Source organism: Rhinolophus sinicus, chromosome 7 (genome assembly GCF_057876585.1).
Source record: "Rhinolophus sinicus isolate RSI-liver-muscle chromosome 7, RSI-T2T, whole genome shotgun sequence".
NCBI classification, from domain to species: domain Eukaryota; kingdom Metazoa; phylum Chordata; class Mammalia; order Chiroptera; family Rhinolophidae; genus Rhinolophus; species Rhinolophus sinicus.
The window spans coordinates 24,674,781-24,693,523 of record NC_142507.1 but is presented as its reverse complement, the minus strand read 5'-3'; the positions used below and the strand labels follow the sequence as shown (position 1 = coordinate 24,693,523).

The 18,743-nt window shown below is 34.0% G+C and overlaps 1 protein-coding gene across 4 annotated transcripts in view; it reads right to left on the bottom strand.

The window, feature by feature from the left end:
* Positions 1 to 7,891: 7,891 nt before the first annotated feature.
* The window catches only part of RB1CC1 (RB1 inducible coiled-coil 1), an 83,458-nt gene continuing 72,606 nt past the window's right edge, over positions 7,892 to 18,743 (bottom strand). For 3 of the 4 annotated variants that reach the window (XM_019712559.3, XM_019712562.3, XM_019712563.3), the window contains exons 19-24: positions 18,448 to 18,502; positions 17,407 to 17,454; positions 14,717 to 14,775; positions 12,684 to 12,820; positions 9,619 to 9,689; positions 7,892 to 8,860 (exon numbers count right to left, since the gene is read on the bottom strand). In XM_019712559.3, coding sequence (XP_019568118.2) covers positions 8,783 to 8,860; positions 9,619 to 9,689; positions 12,684 to 12,820; positions 14,717 to 14,775; positions 17,407 to 17,454; positions 18,448 to 18,502 — 448 coding nt within the window. In that variant the 3' untranslated portion in view covers positions 7,892 to 8,782. The remainder of the gene's footprint in view (positions 8,861 to 9,618; positions 9,690 to 12,683; positions 12,821 to 14,716; positions 14,776 to 17,406; positions 17,455 to 18,447; positions 18,503 to 18,743) is intronic. The other variant, XM_019712560.3, reaches the window with a different exon arrangement.

Below are 18,743 nucleotides of genomic sequence, written 5' to 3'. Positions count from 1 at the left end.
GCTAAAATAAATGACCAGTAAGTTTTTCAATAAAATCAAAACTTGTTTGAAAAGCCTCTCTGACGTTTTAAGGAGTGCACAATTGTTTGTAGTTTTCACCAGTTAATGTGGAGGTGCTTCAGGAAAATACCAGGCACGAGGGTTGGAAGGTGACCTCTGTTTGGTACTCCAGATCCCCACAGAAAGACCAGGATCCCTGATGAGGTAATTCTATACAGAGCAAAATTTTTGAGTGCTCTTACTCACTGTGCAATGATACTGTTGTTTGCAAGTCATCTCAAAATTTTAAATTATGCACAATTGTTTTTAGTGCTAATTGTTAGAAAGAGCTTTCTTGTAAGATTTCCAGAGTGTAAATGGCCATTGTCACAGTTGAAGAAGTTGCTCAGGCTCCCTTGTATTCTTCACTACTACTGGCTAAATATAAGGAACATTCATGAAAATGTGTTATTTTTTAAAAAGGACCTAATTAAGTATATAGTAGCATAAAAACAGAAAAAATATACATTTCTACTAGACCATTCTACTATACCAGATATTACCTGTTTTAAAAGTAATACCTACATATATGGTGACATCTCCAGAAATCATACTCCTCAAACAGGTGGGATGAAGAGATAAGCTTGTTATAGGAGTATAACCGCAATTGCTGAGACAATTCAGGCATCGGATGTGCCTGAGATTAGGCCTTACACTTTTGTAGAAGTTTAAGAACTCATTCTTTAGGACACCAAGCAGTTCATCTTAGAAGCTTGAGTTGGTTCAGTATACATCCACTCGTGGAACAGAGTTCCCAAGAGATTACAAGTGACACCTACATCAACTATTCACTGGGTAACACTACCATGACTAGTGGAGGAAAAGACAGCATGTCTAAGTTAGTCTTAAGAAAAGGGCATTACAACATCAATTTGGAATTAAGACTATCAGAAACATCTTTGCTATTAGATTACACGAAACTGGAGATGTCTTTCTGAAGCAACACGGAACATTTGTAAAAATGGCTCCTGAGAACTTCCAAGTGTTGGAAATTCCTAAATTGCCAACACTAAGCTACAGTGATAGTCAAGTAAGGATGGAGGGATTCCTGCCTCTAGCACACCTAGCACCCTGCTCTGAAGGAAAAAGGGTGACATCTGCTAAAACAGTTTAATGGCAGTGTTTCAATGGGGCATGGACCCTAGAAAGAGAGGCATCCGTAGGTCTATTCTTACATGACACATGCACCCTATTATTGCTTTAATTAGAAGATGAGTACATGGAGACTAATCATGCATTGTTACATTGAGGCTTGCACTTGTTTCCACTAACATTAGAGCTGATGTTGCTACCAAGCCTGATCTATTTAAGGGTGGGAAAATGAAACAAACACGTGGAGCTCAATCTATTATGGTATGGTATTATGGTATGTAAACCAAATAGCTTACAATGGACTGTGTAGTCTCATGTCAAGAATTGTTTGAAAGAATTTCCATTTTACCCATAAAGATTATAAATTATACAAAGTATTGTTTTAATTGGCCAAAGATGTTCACATTCTAAGAGTATGACTAACACAAAAGCTATTAATTAATAACATTTTAACTGCTTCCCAGTTATCACTAGTAAGTATAATAGGTAAATTTATGAAAATTAGATTTTAAGTAAACATTACTGTTTTGTGACTTTAGGCATCATTCAATCACATGCTCTTTTAAAACTTCAAGGATATCTGTACCTAAGTATTAAAGGGCAATAGCTATTTCAGACCTAACTTCAAAAAAACAAAACCAAAAAACTGGTGGATTAAAAAAAAATTGCTGCTACTCCTCCACTTTGAATGAGTTGGCTCTGGAACTTAGGTTGACCAAGACTGTGGTAGAAGTGACACAATTTGACTTCCAAGCCTTTCATTGCCACTTTTAGGAATGCTACTGCCACTGTTTAGAAACCCAGGGCATTTTGACAGAGGCCACACAAAGAACAAAGGCATGCCTGATGACAGCCCTATCCAACCTGCAGACACTTGAGTGAAGGCATTATGGAACATCCAGCCTAAGTTGAATCAACAGATGGCTGTAGCCATGTGAGCAAATAAATGTTATTTTAAGGCACTGTTTTGGAATGAGCAGTAACACATCACTTGGTACAGAAATTGGTACCAAGAATGAGGTGCTGCCATAACAAAAACCTACATTTGGCACTGCCTGACCAAGGCTGGAAGGATAGTGAACAAATTGTCTGTGAAGGTTGGAGAAGTAAACCAACTGCTATTAGAAGCTGGAAAGATGGTGACTTATGTAGCAGCAAAACAATTGGTAACATTTTTAAAAAATGTGAACTTTCAGCTGAGAAATCTGAGAAATGTTCGAAGTGTCAGTTGATTTATTTCAGCTCTGTGTAATGAGATATCTAAGAGATGAAACAGAGAAGAAACTGTTCAGTGTGTAAGAATTTAGCAAAACTATAGGACACTAAGGACTTGTAGAGTTGGGTCCACTATCAGCAGCAAGGTGAAGATTCTCAAAGAAATGGTTTCAGGGGGCCAGCCCAATGGCTCAGGTGGTTGGAGTGCCATGCTCCTAACACCAAGGTCGCTGGTTCGATTCCCACATGGGCCAGTGAGCTGCACCCTCTACAGCTAAGATTGTGAAAAATAGCTTTCCCTGGAGCAGGGCTGCCATGAGCTGCAGCAGGCTGCTGTGTGCCTTGAGTGGCCAGTGGCCAGCGTGAGTGGCTGGCAGCCAGCATGAGCTGCTGTGTGCTGCCCTAGGCTACTGTGTGCTGCCATGAGTGGCCAGTGGCCAGCATGGGTGGCCAGCAGCCATCGTGAGCTGCTGTGGGCTGCCGGGGGGTACCATGTGCCACCATGAGTGGCCGGTGGCCAGCGTGAGTGGCTGGCAGCCATTGTGAGCAACTGGCTACTGGCGTGAGCTGCTGTGAGTGGCTGATCGACTGGCGACCAACTGCCTCAGCCGGGGGAGCGCAAGGCTCATAATACTATCATGGGCCAGGGAGCTGTGTCCTACTCAACTAGACTGAGAAACAGCAGCTTGAACCAGAGTGGGGGGTGGGGGAGGGAGGAGAAGGCGGGGGGAAATCAACATCTTCTCCCCATGAATACTTCCCTGATAAGCCCAGGTAGATTTGGACACATCCTCTGCCATCATAAAAAGGAAAAAGAAAGAAAAAATGGTTTCAGGGTCATGATCAAATCAAGGCCATGACTGCTATGCCCTTTGTTAAGACTTCAGGTTCAAGTTAGTGCTTAGTAAATCCTCTGAGCTAGACAAAGTAGTTCTTAAAGAATCGTGTTTGCCCACAGTATTCTACCATTCCAGAAATGGGTCTAGGTAATTATGACTTAACTTTTAAAGGGCATATAGAAAACTCAAGTTTCCTAGGAAACCCACACAATTTTTAAGGGATTTGTACTTGCTGAATACATTTTAAAATGAAAAAGGCCTCTAGGCCCCCAACTTTGAGCTAGCAGGAAGGAGGATATCACCAATCTACTGTGTGAGTCTACTTCATTAAAGTAAATGTTGTACTTAGTTTCCAGCAAATGGTTATCTTTCAGTCTATTATTTTTTCTTTTAGGCCCATGCCTGAAAGTAATGAAATTCACATAAACTATTTTAACCAAGAGAAAATTAAGCCATAAATTCTGGGTTTTTTTTTGTTTTTTCCTCCCTTAACTGGAAGAACATTGTGTTAGAAGTCAAGAATGATGAGAATGAGTACCAGCTGAGCTCCTACTTCTGAAACACTAAGTCACTAATCACTCTGAACCCGTTTTCTTCTTAAAAATATCAGGCCAATAGTGGTATTTAAAAAATGGTGAATTAGTATGCTCAGAAGATGGGTGCCTCCACTTCAGTAACCAATGATACAAAAATCCTTATTACAATACTAGCAAGCTGAATTCAGCAGCACATTAAAAGAATTATACACCATGACAAAGGGTGACCTATTCAGAATACAAGGCAGTACAATGTATGAAAATCAATGTAACATATCACAATAAAAAGGGAAAAAAAACACAATTTCAATGGATACTGAAAAAACATTTGACAGAACTCAACACCCCTAAAAACACTCAACTGGAAATTGAAGGGAGCTTCCTTTAATACAAGTCATATGTGAAAAACCTCGGTAGTAGTATACACAATGGTGAACGACTGAAAGCGTTTCCTCTAAGATCAGGAACACAAGGAGGCTCCTTTTCACTGCTTCTATTAAAAGACTACAGAACATTTCTGAAATTAAAAGATTATATAAATAAATGGAAAGATGTCATGTTTATGGATGAGATTTAATATTACGAATAGCAATACTGCCTCAAGGTGATCTACACATTCAATGCAATCCTTATCAAAATCCTAGCAGCCATTTTTCCAAAATGGAAAGCCAGTCCTAAAATTGATATGGACATTCAACGTATGTGTGTGTACAGAGGGTGCTAAAAAAATGTATACACATTTTAAGAAAGGAAAAAGCTGTATTAAAATTGTAATAATATATACCGATAACAAAAGATGAATACAAAAGAAATGAAGTATTGATATTGTTCATTTTAAAATGAAAACAAAAAGGGCAAGGCCAGATAATTTCTAAGATTTCATAAAGGTTTAAAATTTTTCTCTACTTTCTGGGTTCAGAGAGGGATTAAAAACAGAATTGGCAATCAGTCTCTTGAATATGAGGGCATAAGTAAGAACACCAGACAATTGTAGAACACTTCCAACATGAAATAAAAACACCAAAATTAGTAAGAAAAAAGGTCTCAGAGACAACAGAGACAAAAAAGAACTACAGAAAAACAATTTTTATCTTCAGACTTTTAAAAAAGGTAACGGATCCTATCCTGAAGGGTAATCAGCACTATTGCAAGGTAAAACTGCAACTGCCAACATAAAATTTCAACAAAATGGTTTCAAAAAAATATTGAGGAAACTCTCAGAGAAAACTGAAATGTCATTAAGGAAATCAGAATACAAAGAAACAGATCTAAAAGGTTTAACATATAAGGCGTGATAAAAAAAAATATGGTGAATGTTTATTACAGTAAAAGACACATTGCCATAAATCCCCATCAAAATACTCCCCCTTGCTTTGAACACACTTATCCCATCATTTTTGCCACTTTCTGAAGCAGAAGTGACGTGTGACACGGATGCTTTTATTGTGATCACGAAATATGGTGAATGCTGCTGCCATGTGCCATCCAACGGAAAGGCAGGGATCTTCAATACAGGAAGCGGCACATCCAACCTTAGTAACAGTGTGTGACAAGTTACAGCTTGTTCGGTGCAGTCAGTCAGGTGTGAGCAACGGTTGAGAGGTATAGTTTAAAGTGTCATAAATCATCCTCTATCAGACAACGCTCTGTGTTACACAGTTTCTGGTATACGGCAATTTCTGTCAAATAAAAACATTACGGTGTGTCCTCATCCACCTTATTCACTGGATCTTGCACCCTGTGATTTCTTGCTCTTCCCCAAAGTCAAAATGATTCAGGACTTCAAAGTAGACATGAGAGTACAACTAAAGACACGAAAGAGGACTTCCAGAAATACTTCAGAAAGTGGCAAGAACAATGGAGTAAATGTGTTCGAAACGAGGGGGAGTATTTTGAGGGGGATTAATGGCAATTTGTCTTTTACTGTACATTATTTTTTATTTAAACATTCACCATATTGTTTGATCACACATCATACAATAAGAGTTTGAAGAGAAAACAAAAAGTTAAAAAAAATTGTCTCCAGTGTTGTAGCACAGGCATCCTTAAGTTGAAAAGGTTCACTGATTGCCTAGCAGCAAGAAAGGAGATTGGGAACTGCAAGACAGTACAATGCCAGGTTATAGTTCTAGGTCTAAAAAGCTCCCTAAGATTTCTTAGGAGCACAAAGGTGGGGTGAAAAACATTTAATCTATCATAGAATACAAACAGAATGGCATTAGTTTCCACAATAACCTGGATGCTAAAACAATGGAGTGATTTCTGAAAAATTCTATATTCAATTAAACTCTCAAGTGTGAGCTATTAAATTTGCAAAGATTCAGATAATTTATCTCCCACTGTTTCTTTCCTAGAAAGTTACTTGATCATAAGCTCCAGCAAAAGCCCAAAAAACAATGGCTTTCTAACAAAAATGTTAATGTTACTTTATATTCTTAGAATATGATATAGTGGGCTTAGAGAGCAACCAAGTCAGTTTGAAGAGCTAATGGTTCCAAAATGAGGTCTGTGAGAAAATGTGACTTGATAGACCAAAATATGAAGCAGCATTTGGAAAGATTAAAGCTAAGGTAATTACATAATAATAGCAAAGGAGAGAAAACAACAAACAAAAAATAAAACAAGAAAAGCTCCAAATAAAGGCTATGGGCTATACAAGAAAGGAAATGTAATCCTAGTTCAGGATTTAGCTCAGCAGACAATATTGTCATGATAAGGTAAGTGTTAATGAACCAACTAGAACAGAACATACTGTATACTATATATGAAAGAGCAGAGAAAGTTCTTATGAAATAATTAAATATTCATCATGAGAAAGTAAATAGACAATGTAAACTGATTTATCAAGAAACAGCAGTACAGTCATATAATCAGGCAAATAAGATAAAAATGGCTAAAAAAGTAAAATTACCTCTAGGTGGTAAAACTGACAGGAGTTTAAGGTCATACTAATTTATTTTTACAGCATAATTTTATTAAATAAATAAAAAGTTTAAATAATTTTTGTTCATTTTGTTCTTAGTATATCCAGGTACGTTTGCCAAAATAAATAAAACTATCCACATAATATGTATGCTTAAAGTTTACCTGCAGTAAAATGTGATTTAAGTATTCCTTTTTGTAAAAAAGTACATTTCTATTAGAGTTTGAATAGTCAATTCACAGGCCTTGTGAAGATATCTTTACACATCAATTAATCTTCAAAACTCTGTGGGTTGGTACTATTATAACACCATTTTAAAGATGAGAAAACGTGTTCAGAATTTATGCAACTTGCCCAAAGTTAAAGTTAGATCTAGAACTGGAAATCAGATATTCTGATGCCAAAGCCTGTGACACTGACCAGAGGTAACAACTCAATTGATGAGTTCTGATTTCCAGGTTTCATTTTCCTTCCTCTTTTTAACAAAGAAAATTGCATTTTCTTTTTGCTTTATAAAACTGTATGTGAACATTGACAGGATGGATATAAGAAAAACTATAAGCAACAAAATCCAGCATTAAAGAGCAACATTAATGAGACAACGGATTTGATGTCATGTGTCAGTCCAATACAATTTCACAGCACAAACGACATAATAAATTTGAAGGGCACCAATTAAGTAAAAACAGCCCACCTGGCTGATTCATTTAGACCCAACCAAATCTGCTTAATGAAACCATTCTGTATATTAAGTAATTTATTGCTTTGGTATTCTTTGTATTAAGATGTCATGGAAGGATTAAATAGAAACATGTGAAGTTCATTCATTTATTCATTAATAGGTTGTCAAATTCAGTTTTCTATACACTATGGTGTTTATTCCATTTTCTGTACTATTAGATATACATATTTAAAAAAATATTTAACTTATTTTTATGAAGAAATTAAATATTTTTCTGGAAAAAAAATCATTTTATTATTGTTCTCTAACAATAAACCTGAAACAAGTCTCATCCAACTTAACTAACTTATTTAAATACCTTTGCACCACGGCAATTTGTCTAAAGATCTAGTTTACATAATTCTATTCTAAGTAACACTGTTTTACTCTGTTACATAGTATATAATTAAAGAACATTTTTGTAATAAACATGTTTCTTTTGATATAATACAGAACAAGGTTTTCCCACATCCCAGCAATCACTCAAATATATTAAGAAAGTATCCTTCGTTAAAAGGCACACACATTTACAGGTTCAAATCTTTATTGTTTTAAAATTCTACATGTCTTTTACAATACAATATTTTGTTATTAAATGACCTCTAAATGGTTAATGTACAATGAATATGTTTTTTTCTGAAACGGAACCACGAATTATGATTTCATCAATATGATTATTCTAAACAGAATAATAAAGACGTTGGGAAGATTTCAGTGCTGCATTTGAAACTGTCAATAGCACAGACTCTTCCCTTTAGAACCCAGATAACCCATCTGTTGAAAGTGCTTTTGAAAACTGCTAATTATGGCTGATCTTAAAAATGAGGCAATCAAGTTGAATTCCTTTTTGTTTTGAAACATCAAAGGGCATTTAAAAAAATAAATGAAACAATTTGCTTTAGTAACCTACAGAGACAAACTCAAAATTATGATTATCTGCATGCAACACTCCTTTTTAAATAGTTTTGAAGAATTTATACCTTTTATAAAGAATGTGTTAAAGAGTGCAAGTTTTCTGATATTGATTTCACAAAAGGACAAATGCTGGTAATAACTAACATTTAATATCTAAGTTCAAGCTAATGTATATGTAACAGGCAATTAATATGGCTAATCATAAGCCACAATGCACAAGGTATGCCCTTTGAGAAAATGAACTCGTTTGGTCCGCATTTCTAGAGTTATTTGGGTTAAAAACAAAACAAAAACAAAAACCATTTTAATTCAGCCAAGGGTTTTGATGAATTTATTGTTCCTAAGATGTAGCCAGTTAAAAAGCATACTATGTACACCAATGAAGTACATTGTCATGCTGACTTTTGTATAAAAGGATGACCTGCTGTTTCTGGAGTGATGAATGAGCACTGTAGGACAAATCAGAAAAATGTCACAGAATGTTACTAATTTCTCTCATGAGTTATACTTTCTTATTCCACGACACAGCTTTCACTCTGTAAAACTTTGTCCCCAAAGGAACTTTAAATCTGTTTTGTGCCTAAGAAGGAAAGAAAAAAGGGAATCACTTAAAGGATTAAACCAAGTTATATAGGTAGCATCCTATCACACTACTCAATGCTGGAGTATGGGGGTGGAGGGTGCTTTTATCACACTACACAAGATCACCCCTCACCAGGTGAGAATACACTGAGCCCCTAATATTGATGGAAGAATATAGCACAAAGTGAGCCATATGTCATTAACTGAAGTATCAAAGAAACTCCAATACTACATGGTTTACATTTTATTAGTGTTTTGGAGCAGAAGAGCCTGGTATTGCAGTGAGCTAAAAAATGTTCACTAGATTTCACTGATTTTATTGCACTGACATTGCTGACATTACAGTCAGGTGCAATATTAGGCATCAAATATTTTACATTATCTTTCTTCAATGGGGGCAGCCTAAAGAAAATATGAAAACAGCAACTCTACCTATAAATAGATTCACTTTTAATCACCAGGAATGCTGTGTTCCTTTCTTGCACATGAAAACACAAATACCAACAGTCATAGGACACCTGTAGTAATTTTCCTGTATAGGTCAATGAATTCTTGGTAATTTACCCTACCATCTAAAGATAAATAATATACTTATAAAATTGTGGGTTCAAACTCACACTCATTAAACTCACTCATCAAAGTCTAACTCAAGTGAGCAAAAAAGCCAAAGAGAGCACTTTATATTAAAGATTTCTATATAAAGCAGTAGAAGAATCTTCTAATTCCTAGGTTTATATCATTTGATGTAGCTTTTACCTTTTTGGCTTGACAGTATTCCTTTTCCATTACTTTTCCAAGTACCCAGGGTCTTCTAGATGCACCTGAAGCTATTGAATCAAATTGTTAGTTTCTTTTTGAAAGTACAGTTATAACTACTCATGAAAACATAACTTCCAGAATCAAGACAGATTAATGAAATTCTCAAGGGTGAAAGACTGTGTAAGACTTTTACAACTTCTGAAATCATGAAAGTGTGTAACAATTTACAAAACAAAGCTGAATTCATTTTACTTTTCAACCAGTAATTTTGGCTTTATTTACTCCTTAAATATAGATGGTAAGTCAAACCACAGAACTAACAAAATTCAAGAAATACAAATAATCATGAACAAATAAATCTAGATATTCTAAATCAGCTCAACACTGCCATCTACCAAAAGTGCTAACAAAGATGACCTTTTCCATTTCTGAAAGCAAAGTTATGTAGAAAAAAATTTATTTTCTAGGTTCAAGCAAAGCACTGCTTTTTGAGGGGCAATGGTTGTAACACCAGTGCTCATGGGCAGGAAGTACATGCATCTTTCTCACATCTGTACTCCACAGTGCTTGGCATGGCAGTGTGAACAAAGTTGGTACACAATAAATAAGAGTTCAGAAGCAAAGTCTAGAAGAGGTAAATACTCATTCTCTTTAAATTCATCAGAAGAAAAGTTGTCATAAAAAAGTTGATTTCAAAAGTATTCAGCCAATAAATTATATGTTTAGGCTAAAGCCTTTGATATTCCTCAGAAGCCAGAATTGATTTTTAATCCATAAACACAATTTGGCAAGATATAACTGAAAGACATCCTGAATAAACCATCAGAAATAAATATAGACATTGTCACATGATAGAAAGATAAAAAAGTCCCTGGACCAGAGGATACTGAAAGTACTCTGAAGAGTAATATAGAATTTTAGACAAGTCATAATTTCTGAAAAGAATCATCTAAAACTAAAAGACATACACATGTAGAGATAATGCAAACGGGGCAAACGTCAACAAGAGGAGAACCTGGGCAAAGGTATATGGTGTTTTGTTGTTTTTGTACTGTACTTACTATGAAACTTTCTGGTAAAATTTAAAAATCATTTCAAATAAAAAGTTTAAACAAATGAAAAACAAAAACCCATAAGAAGAAAACTGCATTGGCACTGTTGACAGAAAAATGCATCAAGTTCAATGTTTTCAAGGTATAAAACCAGTAAGTTGTAAGCTTATCTTCTCATTTTTCATGATCATATGAAAAATGTACTTATCTATGGACATTGTGTATAATCCACCACCAACAGCTATGATGGAGTTGATCACATGACATTGGCTTAGTTCAGGAATTAATATTTGACCAGGTCAGGTTATCATTCTAAATGGAACACCAATCTAAATGGACATATAATCTTGTTTTTTAAAATAATCTTATTTAAGTGAAGTATCCCAAGGTATCAATTCTGGTCTTTTTTAATTCTTTACAGATCAAAAGTAATTAAAAAAAAATAGAATAGTAATAGGAAAAAAAAGGCCAAGGGGCGGGGAATCTTTTGCCCTATCACTTTTTTGTTCTAATGTTGTTTACATGTTTATATGCATACTTTCACCTAAGTATATGATCTCACTCTGGGACCAGCTGAGGATGAAGATGAGAGGATACCCAGCCCACGTGAGGCTCCTGTTCACTGGACGGATTATTTCACCATTGTTCCATGAGCCCAATACTGCAAAACTTTCCTTCCAAACAGTGAACATTTTTTCCCCATGGGCTTTTAAGGTAAAAAGAAATCATGGCCTACTGCTAAGCATATATCCAGAAACAGTTAGTTAAAACCACAGGAAGAACTACCGCGAAATGTGAAAACTATGTCCTAACACAATTTCATCTGAAATTTTGTATTTTTTGAGTCTAGGAGAAAAGAAAGCAAACAGAAACTAATGAGAGAGTAGGAATAGGAATGAGGAGGAAAGCAGCCAAGCAGCAGATAGCCATACAGAAACACAGAGAATGGTTTCTATAAGTCAAACAAAAGCCTGGCATAGAACCGGGAATAGAAGGAGCTGGACCTGAAGACAAGTACCACACATCATTAAAAGAGAATCAATGTCAGAGGGAGAAAAGGAGATAGATAGACAGATAGACAGACAGACAGATAAATAGATAGATATAGAGATACAGAGATAGATATAGTGATAAATAATAGACAGATAGATAGATATCTCCTACTGTCCCTTCCCTAAATGGCTTGGCAACTACATCAGGCCGACAAAATTACTTCTTAAAATTAATAATGGTCAGTACAGTGATAGCAACCAGGTCACTGAAAAAATAACCCCCTCTCCTTCATCTTCTGTTTTGAGGAAGGAAAAGAGATATATGGGAAAGGGAGGTAAACAGCTTGTGGTAGCAAAGAGCTATTTATTTTGAACCTGATTTTAGGTTAGACTATTAAGTAGTTTAGAAATTACTTTAGATGATTTATACCTGATTGGAGAAAACAGTACATCAGACCCATGAATCACTGGGCCATAGTTGCATATCATAATTAATAAAGCAGTCAGTAAAACTGCAAATTATTTAAGCGTGGTAGATATTTTTAAAAAGTAATAAATAATAGATATTGTAATTTTGCTGCCTTTTTTTAAAAAAATGAAGTATTGACAAATTAATGAAAAACAAGATAGAAACACAGGATAAGCGAGAAAAGACATTTTTGCAACTTAAAAGAAAAATTTTTTTTTGCCAAAAAAAGGGTAATGCTTTTATAAACAAATGAGCATGTAAGCTTAAATAGTTTGTATTTATATGAAAACTGTGAAAATTTAATTCTGCTATTGCTAGGATGTGAGATATTTGACCAATCACATTAGCTACACTCTGGTTTTGGATTGTCAATAGAATCCAGGAAGATAATCTGGATAATGCAAATTTTATAAAAAAGAAAAAAAGAGATTAAATAGAGTTCCCTCTTAGTGCTTTAATTCTGATACAATTAGATAACAGGGGAGAAAAATCTTTAATATATGCTGTCCACCCCAGGTTTATTATTTTAGTTATGGATATGACACTTACCACCCTCACCTGGTTTGAGATCCAGGGCAGGCAGAGACTCTGAATGCAGAAAATATAAGGTTGGACTAACAGTAAATAATACATAATTGTCGTGGCGTTCATCTAGGATGATAAGTACCAAATCTCCCACCTGAAAACTGAATAAAAAGGAATGTTATTTTATTGCCCTAAAAAGTTACTATCACCCTTCCCTGAAAACTTTAAGAATATATTCTGCATGTTCAACTATATTGAAATATCAACGCAATATTAATTTTCACATTTACAAGATATATGTGTGTATATGTATATATATATATACATATACATATATATATATACATATACACACACATGTACATATATATATGTATATATATATGTATGTATTTATGTTTTTTTTACTCTACCCAGCTCTTAATGAGAATGCTGGTCATACACAGATGTTCAAAGCATGATGCCAATGACTGTCAGAGACTAAAAGTTTTTATAAATAATATTTCTGATACTATCTACTGTTTAAAAGAACAAAAAAATGCTTGGATAAGGGGAGAAAAAACACCCACTATAATTCATCTAATCATCTAATCGACAGGCTTCTCGGCCTTTTGGCTAAGATCAAGTGTAGTATAATTCACCTAATCATAGGAAGAAGATATTCATCTTAACCTTTCATTTTGCAAGAAACATAAATTCTGAGGGAGAAGCGTATTTATAATCACAGTGACAAGGAAATTATTATATTCTATTTCTCCAGTCTCCAATTATAGGGCTCTCCAGTTTGAAAGAAAGCCATGAGCTAGGTTCATGTTCTTAATTAGGTTTAAAGAAGTCAATGGGTATTTAGGGTGAAGGCCTCAAAGAAGGGAGTAAGGAAGAAAGAAGTGGTACAGCCTACATGCTTTAAGTGGTGTCTGTCTTTTCAGAGTCTTTTTCAGAAATGTTCAGAATATCAATAGGCCTTGAAAGTTAATCTTGGATTCCTTAGTTGTCAATATAATTTCATTTAGTAGGTCCTTTACCTGATAAATTATCAAAATCACTGGCGAAGCTTTTAATGATAACAGACTTTTATTCATTAATTGTTTACCCTACAAATATCTACTTGCCTACCTAACAAGATGTGGTAGGCACTGCTTTGGCTAAACACCAGAAGCTAATACCTTTTAAAAAGGTAGATGGGGCCTCTTTGAGACGTTTTTTGATTTTGTTGTTTTAAGCACATCTCTCTCTAATATTTGAAAGACCATAAACTGACTTGATTTGACATAAGCTGGTAGGTAAAGACAGACACCACCCTTTCAAATCACTGAGAAAAGGTAAAATTCTAATGAGAAGCTAAAGTAACCAGCAATATTTGACAACCATAAAATTTGGTTGACAAACCTATTATAGACAAAATAAATAGTCTTTTAAAAATATTTAGTTCACTGATTTTTGTATCAGTTCTGACAAGTAGGTATAGGAGACTGGCCAGTATTCATGAGCTACTAACAAATGCTTTTCTTTATTATTCCAGAGTCCCTCCTTTCAAATAGCAGACACCAAAATCAATATATTACTATGGGGTAATTTGGTCCATGAAGATTGTCTATTAAATTATTCCATCAATTTAATAGTGTATTACTAATTTTTAGCAAATCAATGAAAAAAAGTCTGAAAAAAGTGAGAAAACATTGCAACTGAAAAAATCAATACTCTACTATCTAAAATAAAAAAAGACTAAGGCAACAAGTGGAATTTAAAGGAGGTGGCACCAACTGAAAAGTAAACTAGAATCAAAAAGGCTTTGGGAATACTTACGTGTAAATGATAATTAAAGCTGGAATAGGAATGACTTCCAATGTAATCCTAATGTTACCAGAAATAATAATTTTCAAAAAACCTTGCTTTTCCATAAAATGTTTTCACTGCCAATGAGTACAAAACACTCAGCTCAGTAAACCTATACCTGAAGGATTATAGCCACTAAAATACTTTTAACAACTCAGTATTATTCAGTTCAATAAATTTTTTCACAGGAAAAAAATACAAAATATAAATGAAATACTTACTCTCTAATAGCTATCTTTTCAGAATGCCTTGAGGATACGGAAGACATACTCTGAGACATCTAAAAATAAATGAACAGTTCATAAAGCTTATATAATGAAAGCAGTATATGTATTTAATAGGTCCTTACTGCAAAAATTTATTTCAGTGTTACACATATTCACATCTGTGTCCCAGCTTTTAAGAGTCCAAACTTATATGGTTCATAATATAATTCCTTTCCTTCAACAATTACTTTCAGCCAACAAATTTACCGACATTTTAACTTTATGTTATATTCTAAATCAAATTTGGCTAGATTAAAAACTGAATATAGAATCATATTTTATTTACAATTACATATTTAATCTTAAAAATACCACAGGAAAAGAGATTGACTTTTTTTGAGAAGACTTTGAAAATTCTAACATTGATTTAAAATCTTTCCTTTTGGCAAAAGAATAAGCCCAAAAAACTCTTTAGAAAAACCTTATTCAAAAGCCTGACATCTAACCAGGAAAAACACAACTACAATATTACCTTGATTGAAATGAGGGTGGGAGAATAAAGTTTTGTGAGATGATAAAATACCTCCTCTCTCACCTAAAAGGCCTTAGTTTTCCCTCTCATGGGTATCTATTTAAAAAATCTGAAAACATTTATCCATAAGACATATGTGCTCCAATGTTCATTGCAGCTTTATTTACAGTGGCCAAGACATGGAAACAACCGAAGTGTCCTTCGATAGATGAATGGATCAAGAAATTGCAGTATATATACACAATGGAATACTATTCGGCCATAAGGAAAGATGAAATAGTACCATTTGCGACAACATGGATGGATCTTGAGATTATTATGCTGAGTGAAATAAGTCAGACAGAAAAAGTCGAGAACCATATGATTTCACTGATATGTGGTATATAAAACTGAAAACAACAAAAGAACACCACAAATGAAGAAACAAAAACTCATAGACACAGACACGAGTTTAGTGGTTACCAGAGGGTAAGGGGGGAGAGGGGTGCTAGATGAGGGTAAAGGGGATCAAATACATAGTAATGGAAAGAGAACTGACTCTAGGTGGTGAACACACAATGTGATATATGGATGATGTATTACAGAAATGTATACCTGAAATCTACGTAACTGCTAACAATTGTCACCCCAATAAACTTTAATTAAAAAAACAAACAAACAAAACAATTCACTATGCTGAGCAAGTACTAAATTAGCGAAAGCACACTTATACTTCCTGAATGGAGTGGGCCCAAGGCCTTAGTCATACAAATCAACAAAAGATAAGTGGATTTCTCTGTTTATTAAGTCTAATTTTGATGTTCAGAATTTCTTCTATTTCCCTCTGAACACTATCTAGAACAATGCAGTGGTTTCAGCTAGTTTAAAAATAAAAGAGAAAGAAAATAACAACAACTAATGAATAGAAAGGCCTAAAAGTGTATAGCAACTGACTATCAAAATCATCCAACTGGGTATATGCTGCCAGTGAAGACAAGTTTCACCACTCATTTTTCAGAACATATTCAATTTTAAGATTTTTTAAAAAGCTTAAGTTTTCATAAATTGATTATAAATGAGGGTTTAGATTTGAGAAAACACTATGTAAATACAGTTATAAATTGATATGAAAGTATGATTTCCATTGAGACACCTCTCTGGGTAGGAGTGGGGTACTCTGGATCTAAAGGGAAAATTCTTTCATTCATAAAAATTTCCCAAGCATTTACTGGGTATTGTACCAGTTACTATTTATTCTAGGTGCTAGGAATACAGCAGTGAATAAAACTGACTAAAACCCTCGCCAAACAGAGCTTATATTCTATTGGGGATACTGCATAACACACAATGTTCAGTGATGTCTGCGATAGGCAACTCTTCTAAGACTTTTTGAAAAACAGTTTGTTCTACTTATAGAAATATCAAATACCTTAAGATTATTTTGGAAATAAATTAAGGACTGACAATCACATCACTACAAAATTAATATGTTAGTTTTTGCTGTTCACATTAAGAAAGGCATACAAAAGAAAGCAGATGTTTCCCTACAAGACAGGCCTTAAACTGTTCCTATCACCTTGTAAACTGAAATTAGTAGAATTTGAAAAATGAACTAATTATTAAAATACATTAAGGTTGAATGTAAAAATGACTTTTCAAGTACTTGGTTATATTCACAGGTTAGAGTAAAACCAAGGTAATTCAGCAGACCATACAAGATGCCTCATGAAAGGTGTCAGGTTCAAACACCTTCAGTTTAAAAAAAGACTCGTAAAAGGATATAATGTATTAATTATTCACACTTGAGCAAACATGTTAGTCTTCAAAAGGGTTATAAAGAGTAGCTCTAACTTATTTACTGACTGAATGAAAAATCCTAACTTGATGTTACACATGTAATTATGAAGCCCTAAGAGATTATAGATTATTAATAATCAGAAAACGCAGTCTTGATTTTGTTCACTGCTTTTAAAATTGTATCAGGTAGACAGTCCACTTGGTCAGGTCCAGTCACAGAGGGTAACTGACCTGACGTCATCACTCTAAGAATCACTATTCAATCACCAAAATGGCTCAACTAAAACTAAAAATAAATTAATCAAATCATATATCCTTTTGATAGTAGATCTTTATAATGAAATACAATGTAAAACATTTTTAAATGTTAAGGTCAATTGGGAAAGAAAAAACTTACCAGTCTTTGATTTAACCGCTTGTTTTCTTCTTCTTTCAATTGCAATGTCTGTAGGACAAAAAAAGAGACCTGTGGTTTATCTTTGCACCTACTCAAATTTAACATAATGACTGTCAAAATTTTATTAATCTTCAGATTAATGCTCAGTTCTAGTATGAAAGGTTAGTGGGGACATTCTTTTTCATGGATCCTTTCCAACTGCTTTATTTATTTACTGGCTTGAAAGATAATTAGAAAAATTTTAGTACATTTACCTAAGCCAAGGGTTCTCAAAGTTTAATATACATTACAATCTTATCACTTGTAGATCTTGTAAATATGCAGTTAATAGCTGAGCTCTATCTCAAAAGACTCTGCTAGTAAGTCTGCTCTAAGAGGAGAAACCTGCAGTTACAGCATATACTCCAGTTGATTCTGACGTAGGTGAACATAAAAAAATGCACGCTAGCACACAAAGTTGAACCATTTTGACTAGATTCTTATCATACAATTAAGATTGTAAAAAGCAAAAAGAAAAAACATTGAAAATCTTAAAAGCTTATGGAATGAGAAGTGGTCTATGAACAAAGATATGTTAAATTTGAATCAGTATTACATATTATCTAATAGTATAACTGGAAGGAAATCCATTATTATCAATTTTTCCCCCGCTCATTTCAATTAATCTCCATAAAAAACAATTTTTTCATTATTCATATATTCCACTTTTGCCCAATTCTAGTATTTAATGCTGTTTTGAAACATGTAAAATTCATACTTACATTTTAATGAATTCTCAGCTATTACTGAATGAAACCATTATTCCACATATTTATTTTATAAAGACCACTAATCTTTTTCTCTGATAAAGACTTCATTTATTGGGAAGATATGACAAATAAGAGGTCTGAAATAATAGTGCCAACTGTTTGGCCACTTCTCAAAATAGTAACCACAAAAAAATGATCTAATTTGTAAACACAAATAGAGTATTTTTCAGCATATTTAATTGTATCCCCTGATCATATTAAACATTGTACTTGAAGAAAAAAAATTACTTACTCGTTCTAACAGCATTATCCTTTGTTTTTCTTCAGATAGCACATGGATATTTTCTCTAAGAGAGATTGATTTATTTTAGTGTAAGTCTTTTAAAATTCTAGCCTTTACATTCTTCAATGAATTTTAGAAATTTAACTACTGCTACAGAGCACTTTAAAATTAAGGGTCTGTTCTAAATTTTTAAAAGCAGCATGTTTAAGTTAGGGTACATTTCAGTCATGTATAGTACCAGAGGCCCTGAACTTAGACCTATAAACCTTTTGAAATCATAAGTAAAACATTTGTGTATGCATTTT